The 17,172-nt window shown below is 48.4% G+C and overlaps 9 protein-coding genes across 9 annotated transcripts; 4 read left to right on the top strand and 5 right to left on the bottom strand.

The window, feature by feature from the left end:
• Positions 1 to 452: 452 nt before the first annotated feature.
• Positions 453 to 1,236, bottom strand: N7469_011155 (uncharacterized protein; the record flags this gene model as incomplete). Its single annotated transcript, XM_056650060.1, has 2 exons — positions 453 to 1,090; positions 1,167 to 1,236. The coding sequence occupies 2 exons, from the start codon at positions 1,234 to 1,236 to the stop codon at positions 453 to 455; spliced, it is 708 nt and encodes a 235-aa protein (XP_056495124.1).
• A 188-nt stretch (positions 1,237 to 1,424) lies between these two features.
• N7469_011154 (18S rRNA methyltransferase BUD23) lies at positions 1,425 to 2,340 on the top strand (the record flags this gene model as incomplete). The annotated part of the gene is made up of 2 exons (XM_056650059.1): positions 1,425 to 1,447; positions 1,524 to 2,340. The coding sequence occupies 2 exons, from the start codon at positions 1,425 to 1,427 to the stop codon at positions 2,338 to 2,340; spliced, it is 840 nt and encodes a 279-aa protein (XP_056495123.1).
• A 309-nt stretch (positions 2,341 to 2,649) lies between these two features.
• On the bottom strand, positions 2,650 to 4,190 carry N7469_011153 (isocitrate dehydrogenase (NAD(+)) IDH1; the record flags this gene model as incomplete). Its single annotated transcript, XM_056650058.1, has 5 exons — positions 2,650 to 2,737; positions 2,810 to 3,713; positions 3,848 to 3,922; positions 3,996 to 4,053; positions 4,161 to 4,190. 5 exons carry the CDS (start codon positions 4,188 to 4,190, stop codon positions 2,650 to 2,652), a joined length of 1,155 nt encoding a protein of 384 aa, XP_056495122.1.
• An 831-nt stretch (positions 4,191 to 5,021) lies between these two features.
• On the top strand, positions 5,022 to 5,351 carry N7469_011152 (mating alpha-pheromone PpgA; the record flags this gene model as incomplete). The annotated part of the gene is made up of 1 exon (XM_056650057.1): positions 5,022 to 5,351. One exon carries the CDS (start codon positions 5,022 to 5,024, stop codon positions 5,349 to 5,351), a length of 330 nt encoding a protein of 109 aa, XP_056495121.1.
• A 499-nt stretch (positions 5,352 to 5,850) lies between these two features.
• N7469_011151 (uncharacterized protein) lies at positions 5,851 to 6,673 on the bottom strand (the record flags this gene model as incomplete). The annotated part of the gene is made up of 2 exons (XM_056650056.1): positions 5,851 to 6,379; positions 6,558 to 6,673. 2 exons carry the CDS (start codon positions 6,671 to 6,673, stop codon positions 5,851 to 5,853), a joined length of 645 nt encoding a protein of 214 aa, XP_056495120.1.
• A 457-nt stretch (positions 6,674 to 7,130) lies between these two features.
• Positions 7,131 to 8,316, top strand: N7469_011150 (proteasome core particle subunit alpha 7; the record flags this gene model as incomplete). Its single annotated transcript, XM_056650055.1, has 5 exons — positions 7,131 to 7,133; positions 7,188 to 7,253; positions 7,333 to 7,491; positions 7,607 to 7,933; positions 7,996 to 8,316. 5 exons carry the CDS (start codon positions 7,131 to 7,133, stop codon positions 8,314 to 8,316), a joined length of 876 nt encoding a protein of 291 aa, XP_056495119.1.
• A 162-nt stretch (positions 8,317 to 8,478) lies between these two features.
• On the bottom strand, positions 8,479 to 9,269 carry N7469_011149 (lumazine synthase RIB4; the record flags this gene model as incomplete). The annotated part of the gene is made up of 3 exons (XM_056650054.1): positions 8,479 to 8,881; positions 9,008 to 9,173; positions 9,227 to 9,269. 3 exons carry the CDS (start codon positions 9,267 to 9,269, stop codon positions 8,479 to 8,481), a joined length of 612 nt encoding a protein of 203 aa, XP_056495118.1.
• A 373-nt stretch (positions 9,270 to 9,642) lies between these two features.
• Positions 9,643 to 12,098, bottom strand: gfa1 (glutamine--fructose-6-phosphate transaminase (isomerizing) GFA1; the record flags this gene model as incomplete). The annotated part of the gene is given in 6 exon segments (XM_056650053.1): positions 9,643 to 9,863; positions 9,920 to 11,244; positions 11,255 to 11,476; positions 11,554 to 11,785; positions 11,911 to 11,981; positions 12,094 to 12,098. 6 exon segments carry the CDS (start codon positions 12,096 to 12,098, stop codon positions 9,643 to 9,645), a joined length of 2,076 nt encoding a protein of 691 aa, XP_056495117.1.
• Positions 12,099 to 13,516: 1,418 nt separating this feature from the next.
• On the top strand, positions 13,517 to 17,104 carry set1 (histone methyltransferase SET1; the record flags this gene model as incomplete). The annotated part of the gene is made up of 2 exons (XM_056650052.1): positions 13,517 to 16,940; positions 17,001 to 17,104. 2 exons carry the CDS (start codon positions 13,517 to 13,519, stop codon positions 17,102 to 17,104), a joined length of 3,528 nt encoding a protein of 1,175 aa, XP_056495116.1.
• Between the last annotated feature and the right edge of the window lie 68 nt (positions 17,105 to 17,172).

The following is a 17,172-nucleotide window of genomic DNA, read 5'->3' as shown; positions in this document are numbered from 1 at the left end:
GAATTTTTCGAGCTATACCCAACCCCGGCATTGACTATTCACGAATTTGCACGCGGAAATGATGAAATTACCCACTTGGAAAGGAGTCGTGAGGGAAATGTTTTTTAATGATAATGGTAATTAGGATGACGTTGCAATATCGGATGTCGTGAGAGGGCCTTAGGGCTTTGTTGACGTTGGAAATCTTCTTGATTTATCGTTATACCCCCTTTCCTTCGCTTCTGTTTCTTCAATCTTGCGCATTTTTTTTATTTCGATAATTGTCACTAGTATTTGTGAGCTTTACAAATCTACATCTATTTGATTGAGTCTTTCAATTGCATTACGAAGTATGTATGGAGTATTATATCTCTAGATTCTGTCATAGTCATGTTTTGATTAATGCGTAATTCAAATATAGTCTAATATTCATTTCCTTCGTATATCACAATGCTTCCGCTAAAAGGACTGCTTTAGAACTGTTTGGTGCTATCCCTCTTCCAAAATCCCATAAGCTCTCCATTCTCTCGAGCCCAATCAGAAACATTATCAACCAGTGCCTTAGCCATCCCCTTATTCTTAGATCGAGCATCGGAAACTCCACGACGATGTCCTAATCCGGCCGAGGCCCGTTCCCCAGTCGCATATTCCGAGCCCATGGAAGGTAAAACGTTCTCACCAGCACTTAAACTGACGAAAAGAGCGAATGGAACTAACCAAACGCATAAACCGAAATATGATGCGACTTCCGAGAAAGAAGGCATGTCTTCGTAATTGTATGAGTATGGTTGTCGCCAATTACTATCGGATTGTCGGGAGGGAGTTGGAGGTTTTGAGAAATGGCGGAACCATAGCCAGTGATTTAGGAGGACGAGGATGCATGATAGAATGAAGAGTGGGTCGGATAATTTGACGATTGGGAATCGACGGAGGTTACTGGCGTATACTAGATGAGATAGGATGCTGAGGAGAGAGAGGGAGATTGGGAATCGATCGATTATCACGAGTAGGATTTGAATTGCGATTATTCCGTAGATTAGTCGGGTTAGAAGGCGACGGGCGAGAACGGTGTGTTCTTCGACTAATTCGGAGAGGTAGTAGAGTCCTGAGGCTGTGATAGAATTAGTATTGAAGTTATACTACTGTATTGAATGGATGTAGACAGATTTGGGGGGAGGGGGATGTACCAATAGCAAGAGTGAGGAATGAAAATCCCACTATCACGCCCAGATACCCTACCAGTGGTAATATCCACATAACGAAGTGAAAGTTGGAATTGTCAAGGGCGGATTGGATGGTTTGAAGGTGAAGTGCGAAAGGGAAGAAGGACAGTTTGATATGATAGTCAGTCACCGCCTCAGGCAAAAATCCTCCCCCCCCCCCACTCCCAAAAAAAAAGTCGCGATGTTCAAAAAAGTTTACCAACTCCACACTCCCAGCCCAACATGTCTCGCCCTGAAGATGTTCTGTAAGTGAAGCCTGTACTATGATTGAATATGGGGAAGGTAAAAGGGAAAAAGAATGAGAATTGACTTTGTATACAGTCCACCAGACCTATTCTATAACGACAATGAATCACGCAAATATACCACTTCCTCGCGTATCCGCAATATTCAAGCGGATATGACCTACCGCGCCCTCGAACTTCTCGATCTAAAGTCTCCTTCTCTCATTCTGGACGTCGGTTGTGGATCCGGATTATCGGGCGAAATTCTTTCACAAGAGGCTCCTGAAAACGGCGGTCCGCATACATGGATTGGAATGGATGTTTCGCCGAGTATGTTGGATGTTGCGTTACAGCGGGAAGTTGATGGGGATTTATTCCTTGCGGATATTGGGCAAGGAGTTCCATTTCGACCTGGTTCGTTTGATGCGGCGATTAGCATCAGCGCGATCCAGTGGTTGTGTAATGCTGAGACGAGTGATGTGAGTCCTGAAGGACGATTGAAGCGGTTCTTTGAGGGTCTTTATGCGAGTTTGCGGAGGGGTGGAAGAGCTGTTTGTCAGTTCTATCCTAAGAATGATATTCAGCGGAGTATGATTAGTGGTGCGGCTATTAAGGCTGGATTTGGGGCTGGTATGCTTGAAGATGATCCGGGGACTAAGAACAGTAAATTGTACCTTGTTCTTACTGTTGGTGGAGGTGGATTACAGGGTGATATTACGGGTGTTGTGAATGGGATGGATGATGTGAATGTTTTGGATGCGAGGAAAAAGGCCATGGAGGTGAATAATGCGAGACCACCCAAGAAGGGAGATCGTGCTTGGATTATGAAGAAAAAGGAACAACAGGAGAGGAAGGGTAAGGTTGTCAAGCACAATTCGAAGTATACCGGTCGAAAGAGAAGAACGGCCTGGTAATATCTGGCCATATCAATCTTCGATACCCTCTTTACAACTGATACGATACCCCCACTTTATCCTTATGGCACGATTGTCAAGTATTTGCCATAGTTTACAACATACAAAAGTTCATGAATACAAGAAGAGTTTGTTGGTCTATTGCTATAACTTGCCAAGGGGACATCGCGAGCCAAATAGAAAAAGAGAGATAATACATCATTGAGGATAACGCCAAGCTACCCATATCCTGCAGGATCAACCGCAAGGGGATCAATTGGAGACATCCTCAGTCGTAGCGGGAATGGTGGAAAGCGACGGGGTCGAAATTTACAGAGACGCCTCCATCTTGTCAAGAACAGCACGGGTGAACTCGTGAGTGGTAGCCTGACCACCCATGTCGCGGGTTCGTGTCTGTCTGTAGAGAAGTTAGTCATTGATACGCTTCACGTCAAGGTTGAGTTGATATTTAGGTTCTTTGTATGCTTACCCTTCGCCGATAACATCGTAGACCGCCTTGGAGATACGGTTGGCGTGGTCATCCAGACCAAGGTGGCGGAGGAGCATGGAGCCGGAAAGGATCATGGCGCTGGGGTTAGCCTGGTCCTTGCCCTTGATGTCCAAGCCGACGTGACGGCAACCAGGCTCGAAGACGGCAACATCACGACCCATGTTGCAGCCAGGGACGACACCGGGACCACCAACGAGGGCGGCACCGACGTTGGACAGAATGCCACCGTACAGGTTAGGCATGACCAGCACATCGAACTGCTGGGGACGAGAGACAGCCTGCATGGAGGCGTTGTCGACAATCATATCGTTGGCCTCAAGGGTAGGGTAGTTCTCGGCAACCTTGTGGAAAGTGCTGCGGAACAGACCGTCGGCAAGCTTCATGATGTTGGCCTTGTGAATACAAGTGACCTTCTTGCGGTTGTTGGCCAGAGCGAAGCTGAAAGCGAACTTGGCAATGCGCTCGGACTTGGCGCGAGTGATAATCTTCAGGGACTCGACAACACCCTGCACGGACTGGTGCTCCAGACCGGAGTACTCACCCTCGGTGTTCTCACGGATAATGCAAAGGTCGACGTCCTTGTGGCGGGTGTCGTAACCGGGGATGTTCTTGATCAGAGAGATAGAGGCATAGATATCCAGCTCCTGACGAAGGGCAACGTTGAAAGACTGGTGGCCCGAGCGCTCGACGGGAGTGTGCAGGATACCCTTCAGACCGAGCTTGTTGCGCTTGAGAGAAGCCAGGGACTCCTTGAAGAGTTCCTCGGAGTGCTTGTTACCGGTCTCGACACCGCTCACATCGACCTGCTCCCACTCAATGGGCACGTTGTCGGCCTTGAAGATGGTCTTCACTGACTCGGCAACTTCGGCACCAATTCCGTCACCTGGCAAATATCAGTAACCAATCGAATGTATGCGGGCCGACACAGTTGTGAAAAATGGACAAAAGAAATCAACAGTGAAAATCGAGTCGCAGAAATGGAGTATGAAGGAAGTATTGAGCGATAGTCGAGCATACCGGGAATAAGAGTGACGGTGTACTTGCCACCATACTTGGTAGGCTTGAAGATATCGGACTGGACGCTGGCAAAGGCTGAGAAGGCGTTAGTTGGAAGGTTTAAAAGTTTGATCTTATTCGACTTTTTCAAGTCAATGGCATAGCGTACATCTCACGGGCATGGAGCGACCGACGGTAGAAGCCACGGAGGCACTGCGAAGCAGGGTCTGAATTCGAGATTAGCACAGATCTTGCGACGCGACAGGGGTTTTCCCCTCCCACTCGTGGAGAAGGGAGGGGGTGAAAGAAAAATAAAAAAAAAAAGTAAACATACCCGGGCGGGCTGGGCCGTTCTAGAGAACATTTTGCGAGATCTTGCAAGAAAGTCCAAAAACTGGAGATGGTGAGTGGGTGGAGGGGAGTGAGAAGGGAAAGGAGAGTGGAGTGGAAGGGAATTCGCAACCGGAAAAAAAGGGCCCGGATGGGCTCGGCATCGCGCGACTTTTGGTTAGGCCGGCCCGATCTTATCTTGCCGATTATAGTATGCATAGTACATACCACTACTAGGTTAACTAGTAGTAGTATACATTGTTATAGTTAATTACATAGTATAATATGGGGTAAATATTGTAAGTCGTCAGTTGTCTGGAGCATATTAATCATAGTATTGTATGTAGTCTTATTGACTCCCCTTTTGGTCATTCAATATGCCCTCGGGAATCTCCCCTATTGACCACCTCTTCCAGCCAAAACACGTGGACTCGACAAAGAGACTCCCATTCCCATGCATCAACAGCTAATTCACTCTCGGACAGGGCATTACTTTTGAACACCTCAATAAGGGTCTTCCTCTTTGAAGACTGTGGCCTGTCAATGAGTGACGGAAAATAATAATATCGAATCACTAGCCAGATATGGCAAACCCTATACTTCACTCTGTCCTAATCGATTCCTCAATAAGTTCACGGCCTCAACTCAATAACCTCCTTTGACAAGAACGCATGAATCTTCAAGTCCAAGCTCAAGCTCAAGCTTCATCTGTCTTCTCAAGAATGTATAAATATTGCCATGTTTTCCAGCTCTTCGACTTGATTTCTCTATCCAGCTCAGATCTCCCTTCTACGCCTGGCTATCAATCAATCCATTCTTTCTCTACTTTACCTTCTCAACAATAATCCCAATCTCATTTTTCAAAATGAAGTTTCTCTCCGTTGCCCTCGCTGTTCTTGTCGCTTCTTCCGCTCAGGCCGCTGCTGCCCGTGGTCTCCAGAAGTGGTGTGGCCATCCCGGTCAGGGTTGCTACATGATGAAGCGCACCGCCGATGTCTCTGGTGATGTTAAGCGCTCTGCTGATGCCCTTGCTGAGGCCATGGCTGAGGCTCACCCCGCTGCTCTTCAAAAGTGGTGTGGTCACCCCGGTCAGGGCTGCTATAAGGTTAAGCGTACTGCCTTGGCTGTTGAGGATGTTAAGCGCTCTGCTGAGGCTCTTGCCGATGCTATGGCTGACCTTGATGACGAGGAGTAAATGTATGTCCTTTTCTTTCATCTTTTCTGTTCCCCTTCCTTCTGTTTGCCAGCTCTGACCATACTCTCTAGCTCCATATTCTCGCCAACTTCCGCGCTGCCGGTAATGCCTTAATTGTTTGACTCTGTCGATCTTCCTATTTGTTTCTTTCTTAAGGCCGCCATCCACTTCTCGGTACGACGTGCAACACTTGCTCTATTTAGGGCTATTTGAAAAGAGATTAAACGAATATGTGATAAGGCCATGGTGCACGCTCTTTTTACTCTTTGGCCGTGGCAGCCACTTGCTGTTTATTACTCTGCGTTTACTACGAACTTTTGATCCAGAACACGATACTGTACTTCTTTACATGTATCTAGAAAATCAAAAAATATCCCATGGCTGGACAATTCAATCTTCCATTCAACTTGCTTATAATCGTAGAGTAGAGTAGAGTAAATAGGGTGACTTGGTAAATAATTGTAAGAGATTCAATATGCTGTCACAATTATGAAAATGTTTATACCATTCCATATCCAGAGATATACCGATTTCTCTCTTCGAATAACCCATACTGCGACTCCATGGAAGTAACCATACTCCGAGGCATTTCCCACCATTGCTGTCCACTGTATACTGGATCCGTAGACGACTCGTAGGGTTTTCCAGTCGAGGGTTCCGCGGGTAAAGTTGTAGAAAGAGAATGTCCTCGTCCAGCTCCACCTTCATAACCTGAAACCATATAGGGCTCTGCATTCTCACCATGAAATTCCGAGTCTGCCGTAGATTCGTCCATTTCGTAATCCTGGTTCGTATCCTGCTGGGAAGAGGAGTAGAACTGCCATGTTTGAATTAAACGCTCCTGTTGCGCGGGATCCGCATTCTTGAATAGTTCGAGTTGGGCTGGTGAAAAGGCTTCGGGGTCGAGACCATGTTGGCGGAGAATATTGTGAATATTCTGTATGGCCAGTACCGTCGACTCTGTGGTGATACTTGGTGTCGGAGCGGATGATGCTACGTGGGAGGAATGATTGTAATGTTGGGAAATGCTATAGGAGGGGGTCGGTTGGGATATCGGGATGATTTCGTTTGTATGGGGGGGTCATGGTCATTTGTTGGTCAAATAGCATGGCCAGTTCATCCTGTATCTTGTTGTTGCCTTCAGATGCTGAGAGCCCGCACTAGATATGTTTGGTTAGGTCTTGTCTGGGATCAGACTAAGTTCACTTGAAGTAGAAGACTACCTGAGTGCAGTGAGGGTTCTCGATGAAACTAGCCAACGCTTGCGAGATATCTGAGATATGTCCGCAGGATGGACACTGGTGAAGGATCGAGGACGACATGTTTATCAGAGATGTATATTTCCAAGGGCGTTCGAAATTCGATCAAAGGAGATATTGTATGAAATAGTAGTAATACACGGTATAATCAATCCGAAATAGGTATTCTTGAGGATTCTGCTACCTTTGAACAGAAATTTCAGATGATAAAAATGGAATTCACTTCATGTAGAGTAAAACAGTGAGTTTTCTTTCTTTTTTATTTCTTCTTCTCTAAATTTCTCCCCCTCCCCCCACTAGATGCCTAAGAAAGTGTGTTGCGAGTGGTTGGGCCGCACCCCCAGTCCATCGTATCACATGACCAGGCAACCCCGTGACGCAAGCTTCAGTCCAGAAGCTCCCATCCATCATCGCGTCTTCCTAGCTCCCATTGAAATTCGTCCCCTCTTCCCCTTCACATTCAATACGCATACACATTAGGAGCCCCTTTTTGTTTTTCATATTTCACAGATTCACGACCATGGTGAGATTTCCTCCATTGGTGTTCTCAAGGATATTGCTAATGAGAGCTGGTTAGACGTCAATCGGTACGGGCTATGACCTTTCCAACTCGGTCTTCTCGCCTGATGGCCGGAATTTCCAGGTATGTTGATATTGGGGAGGTATTGGGTCATTTGATGGCTTGGAGGAATCTCGTGAAGCTAATACGCGCTCTCTTTTAGGTTGAGTATGCCGTCAAGGCTGTTGAGAACGGAGGTACAGCTGTTGGCATCCGGTGCAAGGATGGTGTTGTGTTGGCGGTTGAGAAGATCGTCACAAGCAAGTTGATGAAGCCCGGTGCGAATAAGAGAATCGCGACGGTGGATCGTCATGTTGGTATTGTAAGTTCAGTCCTTGTTTCCATTCTATACCGAAACGTCCTGGCAATCTCACCGACAGCCGGTCTTATCTCCATTGATAACAATGTCTGACATATTCGTTTTCTTCTTGATTTAGGTATCCTCTGGACTTCTTCCCGATGGTCGTCATTTCGTTTCCAGAGCCAGAGATGAGGCTTCCTCTTGGAGAGGTGTCTACAAGGGTCCGATCCCGACCAACGCACTCGCAAACCGCCTCGGCGGCTACGTACAAGCATACACACTTTACTCCAGTGTACGACCATTCGGAATTACTGCTATCGTTGGTGGTTGGGATAGTGAGGCAGAACTCGCGGTCGATGGTCAGGTCGGTTCTGGACCGCAGTCTGGAGCTGGCGGAAGGGTTAAAGATGCCAAGGCTGGAGGTCCAGGACTATACATGATTGAACCTAGTGGTCTTTACTGGGTATGTTTCTGCAGAAGAACCAAGTGATGGTCAGGCCAATCTTATACTGACTGTTCTTTCAGGGTTATTATGGTGCTGCCACCGGTAAGGGACGACAAGCTGCTAAGGCCGAGCTAGAGAAACTCGACCTGAGCTCCGGTAACCTTTCCTTGGCGGACGGTGTTAAGGAAGCGGCTCGCATTATCTACGTTGCGCACGAGGATAGTAAAGACAAGGAATTCGAGCTTGAGATGTCATGGATCAGCTCGGTTGATGGTCCCACCAAGGGACGCCATGAGGAGGTACCCAAGGAACTGCGCGAAGAAGCAGAGAAGGCAGCTAGGCGGGCACTTGAAGGAGATGACGAAGAAGAGGAGAAGAGCGGAGAACAGATGGAAGAGTAAACGTGTAATAGAATCTGGACGCGAATAACTTTAATCTGATGATTCTGCGTACGTTAGACAGAGTACAAGTACACCGTGTCCGTGCTAGTGTCAGTGTCTGTACTAGTCTCCAGCACGTTCCTGTCGCAGTATACGTATATATCACAAAAAAAAACCACACATCTAAGCAATCTTCCCCTCCAGCCACTCCCGCCTCTTAACACCCAATTCAACAGCCGCACTACCCCAATCCTCACCATGATTATGCATAGTCCCATTGCCCAATCCCGCCCTCTCAAGTCCCTGCTCCTCATTCAAAACAGTCAAAAGTCCAAAAATAACCGGAACTCCCGAATCTAACTGCACACGCATTAATCCGTGACTAACCGCGTCAGCAATGTACTCGAAATGCATCGTGGAGCCCTTGATCAGTACGCCAATTGCGATAATTGCGTCAAAGGGTCTCTTGGGTACGTCTGTTGTACTGGATTTTCGCAGGTCGGTTGTAGATGAGGAGAGTAGGTCTGTGGCACTCATGCCTTCGCCGGCGGAGGAACTGGCTTGGACCTGGGATGCGGCGTAGAGACTGGAATTGAGTAGATTGTTAGCATGCGCTTCTTTCTTTTCTTCTCTTCGTGAGTTTCGTTTGTTTTCGGGCTGCCTTTATTTTTCGGCTATTCGTTTTCTTCTTGGAGAGGGGGGGGGATATTACCGTTGCACTCCAATGGGCAATTCATAACTTCCTGGCACGGTTTCAACGGTGATGTTTTCCTCGGTTACACCAGCTTCGAGAAGTTTCTTCTTTGCGCCGGTGACGAGGGAGTCGATGATTGTCGCATTCCATCTGGCATGAACAATTGCCACGCGCAGCCCAGATCCTGTGAGAAATGTTAGTTATTGCGGGGTGATGTTTATTCGGATACAAGCTTACCGTCGTAGCTCTGAGGAGCTCCAGGGCCTTTGATAGTTGACATTTTGGAATTGGGATCGAAGAGAAGGTGAAATTGAGAAGAGGTTTCAGGATTGAAGTTTGGATGAAGGGGAGGTTGAGGGGTCAATCGTAGGGATGAAAACATCCCGCATTTGGCGGGGAAGGCGGAAGGCGATTTGGCCGAATACGGCAAAATTGAATGATTGACATGCCACTTGATGTTTACGGAGATTTGGTGATTAACTATTATGGTGGCTATGGTGATGGTGATAGTGACGATTTACATGGATAGGATGGATAAGTGAGATGAGAAAAAAAATGAAAATGGAATAAGTAAGGACAAGAGCTAAAGAACACCTAAAAATATCAAGATCATCGCATTCGTCTTCCAGAAAGAAGCCTCTTTCTACCCATGTTTATTCGACAGTGACAGACTTTGCCAGGTTACGAGGGAAGTCAACGTTCAGACCCTCGCCGACCGCAAGCCAGTACGAAATCAGCTGCAAGGGAATGACGTTCAACAGACCCTGAAGGGCATCAACGGTCTTGGGGACGGCGATCTTCTCGGTCTGAGCAGCAGAGAACTCGGGGTCCTCGGGGTTGCAGATAACGATGGGGCGGCCACCACGGGCAATGACTAGAGAATGATATTAGTAAATGGTATACTGGATAGATAGTAAATGGGCAACTCACCTTGCTGGTATGCGTTCAGGGACTTGGTGAAGAGGTTGTCGCGGGTGAGGATCATGATGATAGGCAGGTTCTCGTCAACAAGAGCCAGAACACCGTGCTTCAGCTCACCAGACATGACAGCCTCGCAGTGAAGGTAGGAAATCTCCTTGATCTTCAGAGCACCCTCCAGGGCAGTGGGGAATTGGGCTCCACGACCCAGCAGCAGCAAACTCTTCTGGTCCTTGAAGAACTTAGCGCACATCTCCTTGATAGAGTCGTTCAGCTTGAGAATCTCGCGGAACTGCTCCGAGACCTTGCCAAGGCCCTCCATGATCTCCTCGCGTCTCTTCTGCTTCGAGGCACGGTCCTCGCTCAGAGACAGAGCGAACATGACCATGGCCACGAATTGAGAAGTGTAAGCCTTGGTGGAGGCAACACCGATCTCGGGACCAGCGTTGATGTGAACACCGCAGTGAGTAAGAAGGGAGATGGAGGAACCGACGACGTTGACAATACCAACGGTCAGAGCACCACGCTCCAGACAGTAGCGAAGAGCCATCAGAGAATCAGCGGTCTCACCGGACTGGGAAACGAAGACACAGGTGTCATCACGGAACACAGGGGCCTGTCGGTCCAAGAAGTCGGAGGCCAGCTCAACGGCGATGGGGATTTCGGTCAGCTCCTCAAAGACACCACGGACAGCCATGCAAGAGTGGTAGCTGGTACCGCAGGCGATGAAGATAATACGGCGGCAACGACGAATGGTAGAAATGTACTGACGAAGACCACCCAGAGTGACCTTCTTGTTGACAGCATCCAGACGACCACGCATTGTGTTGACAATGGACTCGGGTTGCTCGAAAATCTCCTTCTGCATAAAGTGGTCGAACTTGCCCTTCATGATCTCCTGCAGCTCCAGCTCAATAGTCTGGATGGTACGGACATTGGAGGTACCATCGTCCTTGGTGAGACGGTGGATGTTCAGCTGACCCTCGTGAATGTGAGCAATGTCATCATCCTCCAGATAGAGGACCTTCTTGGTGTGCTCGACAATAGCGGAGGGGTCGGAGGAAAGGAAGAACTCGGCGGGCTGGGGGATACCGTCATCAGACAGGAAAGCCCGAGACTGGGAGCGGTGCAGCAGGGACTTGTCAGGGGGAGCCAGAAGACTGGCGGAGGACTTTTTGATGGCAACATTCTGGGAGGCCTGCTCCGCAGGGAGAGCACCCTCCTCGGAGTACTCGACGTCGACAAAGTCGACCTTCATCTTCTTGGAGGTTCGCACACCGATGACCAGCGGGGGAACCCTTACGGGCCGCGATAACCTCATGGGGGTAGTGAACGGACTTGATCAACAGACCAAAAGCACCCTCCAGCTCCTTAATAACGGCCTTGGCCAAGACAGTGAACTCAATATCGGGGTGTTGGTCGTAGAGGTACTTGGCAAGCTTCGCAATGCACTCGGTATCGGTCTCAGTCTCGAAACGGAAACCCTTGCTCTCCAGAAGGGCCTTCAATTCCTTGTAGTTGGTGATAATACCATTGTGGACGACGGAAAACTCCCAGGTGGCATCGGAGCTATAGATTGGTGGGTTGTTAGAAGCAGTGCAATACAAATGAGTACTTTGAGAAAAAAGCTGTGAATCAATTCATACCGGTGGGGGTGGCAGTTCTGACGAGAAGGTGTGCCGTGGGTAGCCCAACGAGTGTGAGAGATACCAGCGTGGGACTCGAAACTCTTGGTCATATCGGGCTTGGACTCGGCAATGAGTTCCCTCAGCTTGGCCACCTTGCCAACTTCCTTAAAAGCACAGACTTCATTCTTCTTGTCACCATCGACGGCCATACCGGCCGAATCGTAGCCACGGTATTCCAGTCGTGAGAGACCTATGGATGAAGATGACCCTCGTTAGTTGGTTGCATTGAAAAGACCACCATCTCGATATCCCGGATTTGGAGACGGTGGGGGGAAAACAAAGGAAACAGAGAGAAGAAAAACAAAGAAGACTCACCATTGAGAAGTGTGTCAATGATGAACTGGCGGTCCCGCTCAACCAGGTAGTTGATATAACCAAAGATTCCACTAGAAGTTCAAAGTCAGCTTCTTTCATTTTTTTTTCCCCCTTCTTCTTCACACCGCAAATTTGAGAAACCTGGCGGGGAGGGGAAACCAGCGCCGATCATCTTCCACATACCACATGATGAAGAGTTCACAAAAGAAAGAAAATAAGGATTAAAGGGGAGGATGAATTAGTAGGATGAGTTAATTGAGTAGAAACAGGAGGGGGGAAGAAAGATGGGGAGGGGAGGAAGAGGAAATAGTGAAAATGAGAAGGAGGGGAGTGTCAGGAAGATGCCAGCTGAAATTGTATTTATAGAGGGGAAGGGGAAAGGAAAGGGAAGAGAGGGGCGGATTATTCTTAGCTTAACCTGCTCTTCTCCTCTGCCAATGCACACACAATGTCTCACCTGAGACCTCCCATGGAATGCCACTTGATGGATCCACTTAATCGTGCACTAAATTATAATAATAAATAATAATAACTACAACTACTCCGTATTCCGTATGGATAGTATCATCATCATATGGACAAGAATAGATTATCCACTCAATTAATTCAGGTGGAACCCGATCGAAACATCTCCTTCTTTTCTCCTTAGTTGCTCCCCATTCCCGAACATACAGGTACAAGGGGAAATGTTTCGGATTATCATCAGTGCATCAATTGCACTGACGATAGTACATGTGAATATGTACAGTATGGAGTAGGGCAACAAAGAAAGACTACGGAGTACAACTACTCGTTTGTACATTATGTAAAGATGGCAAATCATATACTGTAGTCTTTTAGCCTCTTTTTACTTTTTCTTTTCTTTCTCTTTTCTCCAAACGAAGTAGTATGTTTATTTTTACTTAACCCATTCCATCCATAATTGCCTCCATAATGGGGGGGGGAAGAGGCTGATACTATTTTTGCCGGCTAAGCCCCCTTTCGGAGACAGCGAAGTTTTTTTTTTTTCCTTCTGCATGACAACCTTTTTTTTTCCTCTTTCTCGCTTTCAATAGTTCGGACATTCTCCAGACTAGTGCATTGTTATCTAGAATAGGGTAGAGACTGCCGACCCCGGCCAAAATATCCCTTAGATAATTCCCGTACGCCACACGGAGACTTGCATCTGATGGATCTTCCGATGATCCACGCAAGAAAAAGAAAAGAAACAAATAAAGAAAGAGTTTGCACTGTTTGCTACGAGGAACCGGTGAGGGGAAATAGTCACGTGGAAAGTACATAGTATTAATGCCTGCAAAATAAGGCACTAAATGACATAATCACTGTCATGTGACATGACATATTCCCCACACTCACCGCCTGCCCGTTCAGTCGTACGCGGCCTGCAAAAACTTGAAGACCGCGCGAAGTGCATGCCTCCCTGCGCGGTTGATTTCTTTGTTCCCCCTTTCTCCCATATTCAGCTCGTTGTCCCATTTTCCACTGCCGCTCGCAGGGCTGGGACTTCCAACCCGGTCGCATGTGCTTACCATAACAATCCTGTCATCAAGGATGCTGCCTGGTCATTGCGCGGTCGTTTCGGGCGTGTAGCCACTTCTCCCCCATCATGTCACGCGCCTCCGCTGGCTTTGCAGATTTCTTTCCTACGGCTCCTTCGGTTCTGCAACGGAAGCGCGTGAAGTCTGGACATGAACGTCCAAGAAGTAGAGAGGTGGATGGCGACTCAACCCAGACGACGACTGCTCTACCACCGCTCGCCGCATCTTCCACATCGGAACTGGCTGCGGAAGAAGGGAATCTGCCATTAGAATCGGGTACCACCAACACCGACTCGCTTCCCCCATCAGAACCATCCCTGACCGGCCTACTTTCTGCGTCCGCGACAAATCATGCTCAAATTGATACTTTAACGCCGCTCACAAATACAGAATCATCCCCACCTCGGAAAGGTGCCGCCGCCGCCAGTCCGCAGTCAAAGCTGGCGGTAGCAGAGAACTCACCAGATCATCATGACAATCGATCATTGGAACCTACAAAATCCTCTATGACCCCAATTCACACCCCACCTACTCCGCAATCACAAACCCGCCAAGATCATGTCGTCAGAGTTTCCAAGGCGGTCTATGACCCTGATTTGGATAAACGCGCTTCCAAAGAAAGAAAGAAAAAACCTGAATATTCAGATATCATTGTTAATGGACAAGCGAGACCTCCAGATCCCCGTCTAGCCATTCACAATTACACTCGTGGATCGGGCTGCAAACAAAAGACCAAATATCGTCCCGCTCCTTATTCCCTTAAACCGTGGCCGTATGATGCAGCAACTAGTATTGGACCGGGCCCGCCAATTCAGGTGGTTGTCACTGGTTTCGACCCCCTCACACCAATTACTCCGATCACTGCGCTGTTCTCCAGCTTTGGTGACATCGCCGAGATGAAGAATCGGACAGATCCAATTACCGGAAGATTCTTGGGAATATGCTCGATCAAGTTTAAGGACTCAACTTCGTTTCGCGGGGTGGGTCCGGTCTCAGCTTCCAGCGCTGCTAGACGTGCGTATTTCGAATGCAAGAAAGAACAGCGGATCGGGACACGGCGGATTCGGGTTGAACTCGATCGAGATGGGGCTGTTTCCGAGCGGATGGCTATGAAAACAATCGAGTCGCAACGATTGGCTTCCAAAAGCGCATCAACCTCAGTGGAACCCAAGACGGAACCCCAAGCCAAAAAGAATGAGCCACCACCCACCGCACCCAAGGGACCCTCTGGAAAGTCTTCTCTGCGACCTGGGCTTGTCATTCCAGAAGGGCCACGCGCAACCGTCCGAACTCCTCCGGTGCAATCATTGATCGAAGATACCCCCGTATTAAGCCAACTCAAACGAGAACCCTATATTTTCATCGCCCATTGCTATGTGCCTGTCCTCGCGACTACTATCCCGCATCTCAGGAAACGTCTTCGATACTTTGATTACCGAACGATCCGCTGCGACAAGACTGGGTATTATATTCTCTTTGAAAATTCACGGAGAGGCGAGGAGGAAGCATCGCGTTGCTTTCGGCTATGTCATATGCAGCCACTCTTCACGTACATCATGAACATGGAAAGTCAGATCCATGGGAACCCCAATTATGTTCGCAGTCCAAGTCCCGAGCGGCTCCGGGCCGAGAAAAAGGAAAAGGCGAAGCAAGACCGAGCTCGAAAGGAAGCTGAACTGGATCTGGAAGAAGAGAAAAAGCAGCGAGCTATTGACTTGGATCCTTGCCGGGAAGTTCTTTCTATCATCATTCGTGATCTGAGAGACAAATTGCTGGAAGATGTCAAATCACGAATTGCTGCACCCACTCTGTATGATTATCTCGATCCAGAAAGGCATGCTGAAAGACGAAAGAAGCTAGGAATTTCTGGTCCTGAAGACGCTAAGCGTCCCATGTTCCGCATCGGAGCTGATACTCTGGATCTCGGATCAGAGAATCAAAAGGCACGAGAGCAACACCGATCATCTGGGGTCAACGTGCTTGATCTCCCACGTATCCGCAAATCTCAGGGCCTGGACCGTGCAGGGACCGCCTTTGTGGATGAGCGAAGAAGACAACCTCTGCGAAGAAAAGAGATCCGCCCTCTCTACCATCGTCTGCAACAATTACACGACGATGAGGATTCTGATGATGATCAACGGACGCCACTTACCCGCGATACTGAGGAGAGAAGCAGTCGCCCTCCTAGTCGTGAAAGCTCTGATGATGAATCAGAAAGTGACCAGGAGGAGTACCAGTCCGATGCACAAAGTAATGCCCCTACTGCGGAAGCTCATGCTGCTGAGCCGCTGTCACCCGGTTCAAGGAAACGCAAGCGCCTTACAGGTGAACATGATGCGAGGAAGCGTCAAAGACAAGACGATGAGTTATTCGGTATTGAGTCGCCGGATGATACGCTACCTCACAAAGATGTCGGGACTGCTCCGCCCCTTGATACGTCTCTTGTTCGGGATGAAGAGATGTCGCTTGATTCTCGAGGTCAATTGCACGGGGACGGACTTACGACTATCAAGGAACTGCATGATGATGAATCCGTCGATGAAGCTTGGAAGACAACAGCTATCGATGAACCAAGAGCTGAGGTATCGTGGGGAGTATCTTTGGATGAGCCTCGTGCTACCGTCGAAGATGACGAGACTATTGTCTTGGACCTGGATGGCTGGCAGAATCTGGTGAAAGACGACGAAGATCTGCGCTTCCTTCGACAAATCTTACTGGATCAGACCGCATCTCAAATCGAAAGTGTGGCCGCGTGGGCATGGCGACAAAAAGAGATCAAGGCTCTCAACCAACTTGGTGCAAGCGGTCCAGTCCACGATTCGATTGGCATCGCCGGATACTATGTGCCTAACAGCACAGGCGCTGCTCGGACGGAAGGGAAGAAGAGAATTCTTAATTCGGAGAAATCGAAATACCTTCCTCATCGCATTAAGGTCCAGAAAGCTCGGGAAGAACGGGAGGCTAAGGCCAAGGCTGATCCTCAGGCTGCTGCGGCCGAAGCTGCTAGAGTTGCAGCTGCGAAGACCAGCTCCAAATCTTCATCACGATCTAATCGAGTCAACAACCGTCGTCTCATTGCCGACATTAATGCCCAGAAGCAAGCACTTCCCACTTCAAGCGGTGAGGGTGATGTTCTTCGATTCAATCAACTTAAGAAACGCAAGAAGCCCGTTCGATTTGCACGCTCAGCTATCCATAACTGGGGACTCTATGCTGAGGAGGACATCTCAGCCAACGATATGATTATTGAGTATGTCGGAGAAAAGGTTCGACAACAAGTCGCCGATATGAGAGAAAGGCGTTACCTCAAGAGTGGAATCGGCAGCAGTTATCTCTTCCGAATCGATGAGAACACGGTCATTGACGCTACCAAACGAGGTGGAATCGCGCGTTTCATTAATCACAGTTGTACTCCCAACTGCACCGCCAAGATCATCAAGGTCGATGGTAGTAAACGTATCGTGATTTACGCGCTCAGAGACATCGAAAGAGGTATGTGTACTTTGTACAACGAAGACCCCTCCTGGAACCCCAAACTAATTTTTTTCATAGATGAGGAGCTCACGTACGATTACAAATTCGAAAGAGAATGGGATAGTGATGATCGTATCCCTTGTCTCTGCGGTTCAACTGGTTGCAAAGGATTCCTTAACTAGGCTTTGTCTTTTATCTTTCCCGTGGAGTTTTGGGGAGAGGGCGTTACTGAGAGTCGGTGCATTCGGAC

This window comes from Penicillium citrinum (assembly GCF_028827155.1).
Source record: "Penicillium citrinum strain IBT 23319 chromosome Unknown utg000010l:1.0-1229701.0:1.0-1230130.0, whole genome shotgun sequence".
Taxonomy (NCBI): Eukaryota; Fungi; Ascomycota; class Eurotiomycetes; order Eurotiales; family Aspergillaceae; genus Penicillium; species Penicillium citrinum.
The sequence above is the reverse complement of the archived record's forward strand: the minus strand, read 5'-3'. Positions and strand labels throughout refer to the sequence as shown.